We start from the raw sequence: 13,935 nt of genomic DNA, 5'->3' as shown, positions 1-13,935 counted from the left end.
AGGTTAAATGCCGTATAGTCCATGTCGTTAAAAAATATTTTAATTTTATCATAATTGAAAAAACATAATTGTTTTATCTTCTTACTTGTTTTTTCGTTATATTGAAAAGTTTGGTCCCAAAATAAGATAACTTCATCATGTTTTTTTATTGTGCATTTTAATTAATATCAATCAAACTACAGTTTTTTATTTTTTTAAGTCATAATAACTTAAAAAAATACTTCTAACAACCAAATTAAAACATGATAACATGATAAAAACATGATTTTGGATTTTTTTTAATCGGAGTTATCTAATTTTGGAACCAACTCTTCATTTCTCACCTCAGTGCATGACAGTGTTCATCTATACTTTAGTATTTAATTTCCATCAGTACCATCCTTTAAATGTAATAGCACACTTTGAGATAGTTTCTTTTTTTTTGTCCTGGTTGTTTTTCATCTTTTACAGAAGATGAGTTAAACGCGGCTTTATTCTGTGTCTCGGCTTTGCTTCTCTGTCCATGGTGCTGAAATGATGTCTGTTTCTCATTTACCTCATAAACACTTTTCTTACCTTTTTGGGGGGGGGGGCAGGATAGGAGTTCCAGTATGAACAACATTTGCTATTTTACATTTTGCAGCACATTTTTTTTTATTTTAGAAAATGTATTTCATAGTGGTTTTGCCGTTTAAATTTCTACTTTTACTCGAATTTAGGTAATTTGAGCCACTCCACATTCTCTTTTTTTACACTTCTTTATTTTAATATTTGATAATAACCTATTTTATAAAGTGCCTGACCATTATATCCATTGTTTATAATGAATTGCTGTAATTAAGTGCTTAGTTAGTGCTTCTTAAACATTGCTGGAAGTAAGTGATAGTGGGTCGATTCGATTGTTTCTGTGCTTCATCAGAATGGACTCAGAGTGCCGCTGTTGGTCAATGTGTTAGATTTTAGAGAGGAGATTTTCAGCAGTTCCACCCCCACCATCTCAATAGAATTAGAGAGAAAAACGGAAGCAAGGCACCCTGTCGCATAAGAAAAGAGAAAACTAATCACAGAGATTGCAGATTATTGCGGACTATGCTAATTTTCACTGGGATTGCTAAACAACATTTATTTCGCAGTGAAACATTTGCATTATTCTTTCCTCCTTTTGGATAGCTTTAATTTGTCTTTACATTCATCGTTACTCAACAGTCACCTTCAGAATTTCGGAGAGAACAATGGCGCGGCAAGTACTGCTGTTTATTTGCTTTCTCTCTCTAGGTTCAGCTCTTGGGCAGGTCAGTTACTCCATTCCTGAAGAAATGGCGAAAGGCTCTTTAATCGGTAACATAGCTCAGGATTTGGGTTTAGATTTAAAGAGACTGAAATCTGGTAAAGCTCGTATTTATACAGGAGACAGCGCTGAATACATCGAGCTGAATAAAGACAGAGGAGTCCTCCTTATCAAAGAGAAAATAGACCGAGAGGCGCTATGCGGACAGACAACGCCTTGCGCATTACATCTACAGATTATTTTGGAAAATCCGATGCAATTGTACCGCGTTACAGTGGAGATAACAGACATAAATGACAATGCACCGATGTTCAGTGAGAATGAGATGAGATTTGAAATGAACGAAATGTCTTTAGCGGGTGCCCGGTTTATTTTAGAAAGAGCTGTTGACCGTGACGTGGGTCGGAATGGTCTGCACAGTTATTCTCTCCAGCCTGCAGATAATTTTGCGTTGAAGTATCAGAATGTTCCTGATGCAAATAAAGCCGTTGAAATGATTCTTGAAAAACCTCTAGATCGGGAGAAACAGGAGCATATATCCTTACTCTTAACGGCTTTCGACGGAGGCGAGGCACAGATGTCTGGCACAATGCAGATACATATTACCGTTTTAGATGCTAATGACAACGCCCCTGTTTGCTCACAACCCGTGTACAAAACCAGCATAGCAGAAAATTCCCCCAAAGGAACGGTTTTAACAACAGTAAGTGCTTCCGATAAAGACCAGGGATTAAACGGTCGAATATCATTCTCTATTGCGAGTAAAGCAGAAAAGGCAGCAGAGACATTTGAAATAGATGCTGATTTTGGTGTTGTGAAGCTTATTGGGGGAATAGACTATGAAACAAATAAGTATTACCAAATTGATGTTCACGCACGTGATGGCGGCGGCCATACGGATTCATGTAAGGTCATTGTTGACATAACTGATGTCAACGACAACAGTCCGTCTGTTAATATTATTTCCAAATCAAATCACATATCAGAGGATTCAAAATCTGGCACTGTTATCGCAATATTGAACATACAAGACGTAGACTCAAATGAAAGTGGAAAAGTGCATTGTCACTTGAATGGAGATGTTCCTTTCGTAATTCAGTCTTCGCCCGATGGGTTTTACAGTCTAATGACAGATAGCATTTTGGATCGAGAAAGAGACTCCCAGTATAATATCAGTGTGACGTGCGCTGATGAGGGCGTGCCCTCTCTCTCCAGCAGCATAACTCTCTCCTTACAAATATCAGATGTGAATGATAACGCGCCTGTCTTTGAGAAAATCTCTTATGGTGCATCTGTCAAAGAAAACAACACACCGGGTCTTTCAATTTTTACAGTAAGCGCCAGAGACGCAGATTTTAATCAGAATGCTATTGTGTCTTACATACTGGAGGACTCCTCTGTTAACGGAGTGCCAGTCTCCTCGTTAGTGTCCGTCAGTGCTGATAGTGGAGTTATACATGCAGTGCGATCTTTCGATTTCGAGCAGATTAAAGATTTCCAGTTCCGCGTAAAAGCGCAAGACGGAGGCTCACCTCCTCTCAGCAGCAACGTGAGTGTCAAAATAATCATTCAGGATCAGAATGACAACGCGCCTCAGGTTCTGTATCCGGTCAAGTCTGGTGGTTCTGTGGTGGCTGAAATAGTGCCTCGTTCGGCTGATGTGGGTTATCTGGTCACTAAAGTGGTCGCTGTTGATGTGGACTCTGGACAGAATGCCTGGCTCTCATATAAACTGCAGAAAGCCACAGACAGGGCGCTGTTTGAAGTGGGCTTACAGAATGGAGAAATAAGAACTGTGCGTCAGGTGACAGATAAAGATGCTGTGAAACAAAGACTCACTGTTGTAGTGGAGGACAACGGACAGCCCTCTCGTTCAGCTACAGTCAATGTTAACGTGGCGCTGGCGGACAACTTCCCTGAAGTGCTCTCGGAGTTCACTGACTTTACGCATGACAAGGAATACAACGATAACCTGACATTTTATCTAGTCTTGGCTCTGGCTGTGGTTTCGTTTCTCTTTATCGTGTCTATCATCGCCATACTGTCAGTCAAATGCTACAGATGGAGACGCGAGCGGATGTTTTACAAATCTGGAGCGAATCTTCCCGTTATTCCGTATTATCCGCCCCTTTACGCAGACGTAGGTGGAACAGGAACATTACAGCACGTGTACAATTATGATGTTTGCAGAACCACTGACTCTAGAAAGAGTGATCTGAAAAATGTCAGACCTTGCACTGAAAGCATTATTAGTCTGGACACCAGTGGAACACAGACACTTACCCATGCGCAGAGAGAGAAACTGAATAATGATGTTTATTTTGATCAGGTGAGACCATGTAAAAAACGTATATTTTTGTGTCTAGTATCTTTACATTTAGTGTTGTTGGTTATGTTATTATGTATGTGTATTGTGTCTTATCTAATGACGTCGACTATTTGGTCCTATATATTAATTTTCCATACTTTCTATATATTTGTCTTTTTTTATTTTAAATATATTTAAAAAATAATATATTATATATTTATATATTCATTAGAAATATTTTTATTTTAGATTGTATTTCTATTTCACATTAAGCTACGTAAAACAATAATAAAGTCATGGCTGTTTGTATTTTTATCCATTATTTCTGTTGTAATATTTTTCTGATGCTCTAAGTGCCGCTGTTGGTCAGTGTCTGGGGGGATTCAAATGCTTATTTTAAATCCTCCCCCAGTTTCTGACATCATACAGTCTGCAGAATATCTCTCATTTCAGACAATTGCTTGTTGTGTGTAGATACGAGCTCTTCCCTGTAACGTCTGGACTTACTTGTGTTATTTAAGAAATTTGGGTTACGACTTTGTTCTTTACTGAATTTGAAGATTTTCAATATGTTTCGTCTTTGCTTTATGAAATGCCAACAAAACGCATCTTCGACATCGATTCCATCATGGTTTATGCAGCATCTTGTGCTGTGCGTCTTTGTTATGGCCGTTGCGCACGGGCAGGTCCGTTATTCTATTCCAGAGGAAATGACAAAGGGCTCGCTGGTGGGAAATATCGTTCAGGATCTTGGTTTGGATGTTAAAAGACTGAAATCTGGGCGAGCGCGGATCTTTACGGAGGACAGTCGTGAGTACATCGGTCTGAATGTGGATAAAGGGACCCTGATAGTGAAAGAGCGAATAGATAGAGAGGAGCTGTGCGCACAGATAACTCCATGCTCCTTACATTTTCAGATTATTCTGGAAAACCCAATGGAGCTGCATAGAATCGATGTAGAAATATTAGATATAAATGATCATGCTCCTATATTTGCTCGAAAAGAAATAGATTTTCAAATAAGTGAATCAGCCGTTCCCGGTGCTCGGTTTTCATTAGACAGCGCCCAAGACCCAGACACAGGCACTAACGCGCTTCAATCATATATGTTAATTCCAACAGATCATTTTGCTTTGAAGGTGTTATCGCGAAACGATGGCTCAAAATACGTTGAAATGATTCTTCAAGCACCTTTAGATAGAGAGACTCAGCAGGTTCACAAATTAACTCTTACGGCATTCGATGGCGGCAGTGTTCAGCGCAGTGGCACCGTTAAGATAAGTGTTTTGGTCATAGATGCAAACGATAACGCCCCAGTCTTCAGCCTGCCTGTTTACAGAGTTGCTTTACTTGAGAATGCACCAAATGGTGCTGTAGTTGCCCAAGTAAGTGCCACTGATGAAGACCAGGGCGCAAATGGTGAAATTACATATTCATTTTCACGTAGTTCAGGAAAAGCCCTTGATTTATTTAATATTGACACAAATACAGGGGAGATCACCGTCAAAGGGGATTTAGATTACGAGAGAGCAAAGCAATTCGAGCTAAACATTGAAGCGTCAGACAAAGGTGGTTTAACTGACTCCAGTAAAGTGGTGATCGACATTACAGATGTAAACGACAATGCTCCTGTAGTAAGTGTGATTTCATTTTCTAACCCAATACCTGAAGACGCACCACCAGAAACTGTAATAGTAATGCTGAATGTAAAAGATTTAGATTCGGGGGGAAATGGCCAGGTAAAATGCTTAATTGCCCCAAATATACCATTTAAAATAAAGTCGTCCACTCAAAATATCTACACATTGATCACCGATGGTCTTTTAGATCGTGAGAAAACACCTGAATATAATGTAACAATTACAGCTACTGACAAGGGTCTGCCGTCTTTTTCTACCATTAAAACCTTAAATCTTAAGATCTCTGATGTCAATGATAACGCCCCGGTTTTTCAGCGTCAGACATACACGGCATATGTAATGGAAAATAATTCACCAGGAGTCCCTGTCTTATCTGTTAAAGCGCATGACAAAGATTATGGTAATAATGCGCGCGTTTCGTATTTTCTAGAGGATATTCTTGTGCATGGTGTCTCTGCTTCAACGTATATTTCAGTGAATGCTGAGAGCGGCGAAATTATCGCTGTACGTTCATTCGATTATGAGCAAACAAAAGAATTTAGCATCCACGTAAAAGCGCAAGACGGAGGAAACCCTCCTCTGAGCAGCAACGTGAGTGTAACAATAATCATTCAGGATCAGAATGACAACGCGCCTCAGGTTCTGTATCCGGTCCAGTCTGGTGGTCCTGTGGTGGCTGAAATAGTGCCTCGTTCGGCAGATGTGGGTTATCTGGTCACTAAAGTGGTCGCTGTTGATGTGGACTCTGGACAGAATGCCTGGCTCTCATATAAACTGCAGAAAGCCACTGACAGGGCGCTGTTTGAAGTGGGCTTACAGAATGGAGAAATTAGAACTGTGCGTCAGGTGATAGATAAAGATGCTGTGAAACAAAGACTCACTGTTGTAGTGGAGGACAACGGACAGCCCTCTCGTTCAGCTACAGTCAATGTTAACGTGGCGCTGGCGGACAGCTTCCCAGAAGTGCTCTCGGAGTTCACTGACTTTACGCACGACAAGGAATACAACGACAACCTGACTTTTTATCTAGTCTTGGCTCTGGCCGTGGTTTCGTTTCTCTTTATCGTGTCTATCATCGCCATACTGTCAGTCAAATGCTACAGATGGAGACGCGAGCGGATGTTTTACAAATCTGGAGCAAATCTTCCAGTTATTCCGTATTATCCGCCCCTTTACGCAGACGTTGGGGGAACAGGAACATTACAGCACGTGTACAATTATGATGTTTGCAGAACCACTGACTCCAGAAAGAGTGATCTGAAATACATCAGACCTTGCAGTGAGAGCATCATTAGTCTGGACACCAGTGGAACACAGACACTCACGCATGCGCAGAGAGAGAAACTGGTCAATGACGAAACCTTTGATCAGGTGAGATGAGATGAGTGGTTATTATAGATTATGGTTTTCGTTTTTTAGTGTGCTTTGAATTATTGTTAATATTTGTATTATAATTATTGTTTTGTTGTACTTTTTTTAATGAAAAAACGTTTAAATATACGATTGATTAAATTCACCATGTACGGCTTGATGAATTTTACTTTAAAATTGTGACGTTTCAGAAGTTACTAGCCTACGGGATGACATTTGGTAACTGAAATATTTCACAGACGTCTAACTTACTTTAAATATGTTTTAATAGTTTATATCAAATCACTTTTTGATCGCATTATGTATTTATGTTTTTCTTTAACATTCAACGAATGAAGAGGTTTTTACTGCTCATGGTTGTTCTAGGATGAGGCTTGAGATAAGAACAGACAACTGAAAGAATAAGCAGCAGTAAGATAATAAATTAAGTGTTATGGAAGCCTTATTTAATATTTTTATAGAAGTGCATTCAAATGAGGAGGTTGTTTCGAACAACAATAGCACCGATTAAACGCAAATTCTTCTATACGTTAAAAAGATGTATGTTATTTAATGATATGATATCGCATTGGTTGTATTAGGTTGCCATGATTTATGCTGATTTATGGCATTATTTATAGTTGAAGTGTTGACAGAAAATATGGTGTACTATAGTTAATGGTTTAGATACGTTAACTTAATGCTGTTACTGTTGTTTTTCAACTATTAGTTATGTCCTTAAAGCTTTGAAATGACTAATAAGAGTAGGCTTAGGCCTATATGTGAGTTTTGTTATGGCAATTTTTTTTAAACTAATCCTATAAATTAGATTTTAGTCACAGTGGCAATAATTTCTCTAGATTACTGCTCTGCGAATTTGTTTTTTTTAACCTGGGATGTTTTCAGACATCATGAACGGAGATTCGATGGGTCATTATGACTGATTTTCCTTAATTTTGCGCCTTAACGCATCCATTACATAGGCATTAAGCCCAATTTTTATCATAAATATATATTTTTAAAGATTATTCAGCAATACATATATGGATTGAAAGTTTATTATTATTGTTAGGTGTCGTTCTTTAAAGTATATACTTTGATGTAATCTTCCTGTTGTGCTCTATAAGTGCCGCTGTTGGTCCATTTTTAGTGATGTTTTAGACCCTCCTTCTTTGTCTGGCGTAATGCAGTCTGCCGAATATCTCTTTCATTTCAGTCGGTCTTTTACTACTGCGAGCTCAAAACATTCTCTGCCTGTATTTTCGGATGACGCTTTATAGTTTCCACCTCTCTGTTTTTTAACCTTATACAGTACCTCTGGAGTGTTATAGATTATTTAAACATGTTTAGTCATTGTTCTTTTAATTCCCGAAGATGTGCATCATCGAACCGGATTGCATCATGGCTAACGCAGCATCTGGTGTTGTGCGTCTTTGTCATGGCCGTTGCGCACGGGCAGGTCCGTTATTCTATTCCAGAGGAGATGACAAAAGGTTCCCTTGTAGGAAATATCGTCCAGGATCTTGGTTTGGATGTTAAGAGACTGAAATCTGGTCGAGCGCGGATCTTTACGGAGGAAAGTCGTGAGTACATCGGTCTGAATGTGGATAAAGGGACTCTGGTAGTGAAAGAGCGAATAGATAGAGAGGAGCTGTGCGCGGAAATATCTCCATGTTCTTTACATTTTCAGATAATTGTAGAAAATCCCATGGAGCTGCATAGAATCGATGTGGAAATATTAGATGTCAATGATAATTCTCCTCTGTTCACTAAGAAAGAGATTCATTTTCAAATCAGTGAATCAGCCATTCCTGGAGCTCGATACTCTATGGAAAGCGCTAAAGATCCTGATGTAGGTCTAAATTCAGTCCAGACGTATAAACTAAATCCAAACGACCATTTTATCATTAAAACATTGTCTCACACCGACGGTACAAAATATGTGGAAATGGTCCTGCAAAGACCATTAGACACAGAAAAAAAGGCTGAGTATAATCTCATTTTAACGGCATTTGATGGTGGAACCCCCCAAAAAACTGGTACTTTAAAGATTAACGTTATAGTTTTAGATGCAAATGACAACGCGCCTGTTTTTACTCAGTCTGTATATACAGTACTTGTCGATGAGAACGCCGCAAAAGGTTCAGTGATCTTAAAGGTTAGTGCAACTGACGCAGATCAGGGAACAAATAAAGAAGTGACGTATTCATTCTCGGAAAGCAGTAGTAGTGTCATTGATATTTTTACAATTGATCCAACCAGTGGTGATATAATAGTCACTGGTATTCTAGATTTCGAAAAAAACAAGAAATATGAATTGAATGTGGTAGCGACTGACCTTGGTGGTTTAACAGATACTGCCAAAGTGATGATGGAAGTTACAGATGTAAATGATAATGCTCCTGTGATCAATTTAATTTCATTCTCTAACCCTTTACCAGAAAATTCAGCCCCAGAGACAGTAATAGCGATGCTGAATGTCAAAGACTTAGATTCGGGGAAAAATGGACAGGTGAGATGTTTTATAAATCCTAGTTTGCCTTTTCGAATCAGACAATCTGCCTCAAATTTCTACACGTTGATCACTGATGAGCTTTTAGATCGTGAGAAAATATCTGAATATAACATGACAATAACAGCTACCGATGAAGGCTCGCGCTCTTTCTCTACGAATAAAACATTGCATCTAAAAATCTCTGATGTCAATGACAACGCCCCTGCTTTTCAGCGTCAGTCTTACACCGCATATGTGATGGAAAATAATTCACCAGGAGTATCAGTTTTATCTGTTAGAGCGCATGACATAGATTCCGGTAATAATGCGCGAGTTTCATATTTTCTAGAGGATATTCTTGTGAATGGCGTGTCTGCTTCGACGTATGTTTCAGTGAATGCAGAGAGCGGAGAAATTATCGCTGTTCGTTCTTTCGATTATGAACAAACAAAAGACTTTAACATCCACGTAAAAGCGCAAGACAGTGGAAACCCTCCTCTGAGCAGCAACGTGAGCGTGAAAATAATAATTCAGGATCAGAATGACAACGCGCCTCAGGTTCTGTATCCGGTCCAGTCTGGTGGTTCTGTGGTGGCTGAAATAGTGCCTCGTTCTGTAGATGTAGGTTATCTGGTCACTAAAGTGGTCGCTGTTGATGTGGACTCTGGACAGAATGCCTGGCTCTCATATAAACTGCAGAAAGCCACAGACAGGGCGCTGTTTGAAGTGGGTTTACAGAATGGAGAAATAAGAACTGTGCGTCAGGTGACAGATAAAGATGCTGTGAAACAAAGACTCACTGTTGTAGTGGAGGACAACGGACAGCCCTCTCGTTCAGCTACAGTCAATGTTAACGTGGCGCTGGCGGACAGCTTCCCTGAAGTGCTCTCGGAGTTCACTGACTTTACGCACGACAAGGAATACAACGACAACCTGACTTTTTATCTAGTCTTGGCTCTGGCTGTGGTTTCGTTTCTCTTTATCGTGTCTATCATCGCCATACTGTCAGTCAAATGCTACAGATGGAGACGCGAGCGGATGTTTTACAAATCTGGAGCAAATCTTCCAGTTATTCCGTATTATCCGCCCCTTTACGCAGACGTAGGGGGCACAGGAACATTACAGCACGTGTACAATTATGATGTTTGCAGAACAACTGACTCCAGAAAAAGTGATCTGAAATACATCAGACCTTGCAGTGAGAGCATCATTAGTCTGGACACCAGTGGAACACAGACACTCACACATGCGCAGAGAGAGAAAATGGTTAATGACGAATCCTTTGATCCGGTGAGATTGTATGAGTGATTATGGTTTTGTCTTTTTGCTGTGCTTTTAATGTTGCTGTTTTTAAATTTGTTTAAAAAAGAAAAAAATATACGTTTGATATATTCATAACGGTTTTGAATTCCATGATTTAAAATTGTGGCATATTTCGGAATTTACTATCCTATCCTATGACATTTGGTAACTGAAATATTTCGTACACGTTGAATTTATGTGAAGTATTTTAAAACAAATAACTTTAAGTCGCTTAATTAATTTTAATTTAACATTTACAAGTTATTAGGATCGTGACTGTGTTAGGATTGGGCTTGAAATGATGGCAGACAACTGAAGGAACAAGTGGTAGCAAGATAGTCAATGAAGTGTGATGGTAGCTGAAATATTTTGATAGAAGTACTGTGGGCTACAGTTAAAAATAAACAGCTTGTTTCACGCATCAAAAGCAACGATTAAAGGCAAATTCGCCTATTGGTTCTAAATAATACATACTGTTGTTACGCGATGTGATGTTGCAGTGGTTATATAAGGTTGCCATAATTTATGCTGTATTTATTTTTTATAGTCAAAGTGTTTGCATGCAGTACAACGAACTATAGCATGTGATTTTTTTTAAATGGCCAAACATGTTTAAGAAATCCTATTTAAATTTGAGCTTCTTCACACTGTCAACACTTTCTCCATATTACAGCTTTTCAAATGTTTTAAACAAAATTAATGAGGTGTTTCCTGAATTGTCTTCAAACATCATGAAAGGAGATTCAAGATGGGTCCTTGTTGGCTGCCTTGTATTTTTATGTGCTGTAACTCATCCGTTTCGTAAGCATTGGGACCTATTTTTGTCTTTTTATTATTATTATTTCGGTAAAAGTATGTTGATACAAACTATATGGTTCTTTAAAGTATTTTTATGTAATCTTCCTGTGGTGCTCTAAGTGCCGCTGTTGATCAGTTTTTAACGTTGTTTTAGACCCTCCTTCGTTTTCTGACGTTGTACAGTCTGCAGAAAATCCCTTTCATTTCATACGGTCTCTTTCTACAGCACGCTTGAGATAGTCGGTGTTATATTTTTGAACTAAGCTTTTTGGTTTCCACTTTTCTGATCGTAACCTTACTTCTGGAGTGTGATAGATTCTTCAAAAAATGTTTAGTCTTTGTTCTTTTAATTCCCGAAAACGCGCATCTTCGACATCGATTGCAGCATGGCTAATGCAGAATCTGGTGCTGTGCGTCTTTGTCATGTCGGTAGCGCACGGGCAGGTCCGTTATTCTATTCCAGAGGAAATGACAAAAGGCTCGCTGGTAGGAAATATCGTTCAGGATCTCGGTTTGGACATTAAGAGACTGAAGTCTGGTCGAGCGCGGATCTTTACGGAGGACAGTCGTGAGTACATCGGTCTGAATGTGGATAAAGGAACTCTGATAGTGAAAGAGAGGATAGATAGAGAGGAGCTGTGCGGGAACAAATCTCCCTGCTCTTTACATTTTCAGATAATTTTGGACCACCCCATGGAGCTGCATAGAATCGATGTAGAAATATTAGATATAAATGATAATTATCCCCTTTTCAGAAAGAAAGACGTTAATTTTCAGATTAGCGAATCAGCCATTCCTGGAGCTCGATACTCTTTGGAAAGCGCTAAAGATCCGGACGTAGGTCCAAATTCACTCCAGACATATAAACTTAATCCCAGCGATCATTTCACATTGAAATCATTGTCTCGACCTGATGGAACTAAATATATAGAGATGGTTCTCCAAACGCCTTTAGACAGAGAGAAAGAAAGTGAGCACAAATTGATTTTGACAGCATATGATGGAGGCAATCCTCCTAAATCTGGCGTCATTAAGATTAATATTATTGTTCTTGATGCAAACGACAACGCCCCGTCATTCACACAATCTGTATATCGGGTCAGTCTTCCCGAAAACACTCCACTGGGCTTTCTTATAATAACCGTTTCTGCCACAGACGCAGATGAGGGAACAAACGGTGACATTCAATATTCTTTTTCTCAGAGCAGTCACAGTGTTTCAATTATTTTCGATATCGACCCTTCCAACGGCGAGATCGTAGTTAAAGGTCATTTAGATTTCGAAATATCCAAATACCACGAGTTAGACATAGAAGCTACTGATAAAGGTGGTTTAACAGACACGTGTAAAGTGCTTGTTGAAATGACTGATGTAAATGACAATGCTCCTGTAATTAGCTTGATGTCATTTTCTAATTCAATACCTGAGGACGCGTCGCCAGACACTGTTATAGCGATGGTGAATGTCAAAGACGTAGATACAGAAAGAAACGGACAGGTGAAATGTTCCATTGCTCCACATTTACCTTTCAAAATAAAGTCATCCGCTACAAATTTTTATAGTCTCACGACAGATCAGTTGTTGGACCGTGAGAAAATATCTGAATATAATATAACAATTACTGCTACAGATGAAGGCTCGCCCTCTTTCTCTACTAATAAAACTTTAAATCTAAAGATCTCTGATATCAATGACAACGCCCCTGCTTTTCAGCGTCAGTCTTACACCGCATATGTGATGGAAAATAATTCACCCGGAGTCTCCGTTTTATCTGTTAAAGCGCATGACAAAGATTCTGGTAATAATGCGCGCGTTTCATATTTTCTTGAGGATATTTTTCTGAATGGCATCTCTGCTTCAACATATGTTTCAGTGAATGCAGATAGTGGAGAAATTATTGCAGTTCGTTCTTTCGATTATGAACAAACAAAAGAATTTTGCATCCGCGTAAAAGCGCAAGACGGAGGCTCACCTCCTCTGAGCAGCAACGTGAGTGTTAAAATCATCATTCAGGATCAAAATGACAACGCCCCTCAGGTTCTGTATCCGGTCCAGTCTGGTGGTTCTGTGGTTGCTGAAATAGTGCCTCGTTCTGCAGATGTGGGTTATCTGGTCACTAAAGTGGTCGCTGTTGATGTGGACTCTGGACAGAATGCCTGGCTCTCATATAAACTGCAGAAAGCCACAGACAGGGCGCTGTTTGAAGTGGGCTTACAGAATGGAGAAATAAGAACTGTGCGTCAGGTGACAGATAAAGATGCTGTTAAACAAAGACTCACTGTTGTAGTGGAGGACAACGGACAGCCCTCTCGTTCAGCTACAGTCAATGTGAACGTGGCACTGGCGGACAGCTTCCCTGAAGTGCTCTCGGAGTTCACTGACTTTACGCACGATAAGGAATACAACGACAACCTGACTTTTTATCTAGTCTTGGCTCTGGCCGTGGTTTCGTTTCTCTTTATCGTGTCTATCATCGCCATACTGTCAGTCAAATGCTACAGATGGAGACGCGAACGGATGTTTTACAAATCTGGAGCAAATCTTCCAGTTATTCCGTATTATCCGCCCCTTTACGCAGACGTAGGGGGCACAGGAACTTTACAGCACGTGTACAATTATGATGTTTGCAGAACCACTGACTCCAGAAAGAGTGATCTGAAATACGTCAGACCTTGCAGTGAGAGCGTCATTAGCCTGGGCACCAGTGGAACACAGACACTCACACATGCGCAGAGAGAAAAACTGGATAGTGATGATTCTTTTGATAAGGTGAGAT

At 39.6% G+C, this 13,935-nt stretch overlaps 1 protein-coding gene across 23 annotated transcripts in view; it reads left to right on the top strand.

The window, feature by feature from the left end:
- The window catches only part of LOC130437735 (protocadherin gamma-A11-like), a 143,876-nt gene that overhangs the window by 100,382 nt on the left and 29,559 nt on the right, over nucleotides 1-13,935 (top strand). Inside the window, exon 1 of one of the 23 annotated variants that reach the window (XM_056769287.1) lies at nucleotides 1,039-3,596. The exons of 18 other annotated variants lie outside the window; for them this stretch is intronic. In XM_056769287.1, coding sequence (XP_056625265.1) covers nucleotides 1,212-3,596 — 2,385 coding nt within the window. In that variant the 5' untranslated portion in view covers nucleotides 1,039-1,211. 4 more of the 23 variants (XM_056769266.1, XM_056769264.1, XM_056769290.1 and 1 more) reach the window with 4 other exon arrangements.

The sequence above is a fragment of the Triplophysa dalaica genome, chromosome 16 (assembly GCF_015846415.1).
Source record: "Triplophysa dalaica isolate WHDGS20190420 chromosome 16, ASM1584641v1, whole genome shotgun sequence".
Classification (NCBI taxonomy): Eukaryota; Metazoa; Chordata; class Actinopteri; order Cypriniformes; family Nemacheilidae; genus Triplophysa; species Triplophysa dalaica.
The sequence above is the reverse complement of the archived record's forward strand: the minus strand, read 5'-3'. Positions and strand labels throughout refer to the sequence as shown.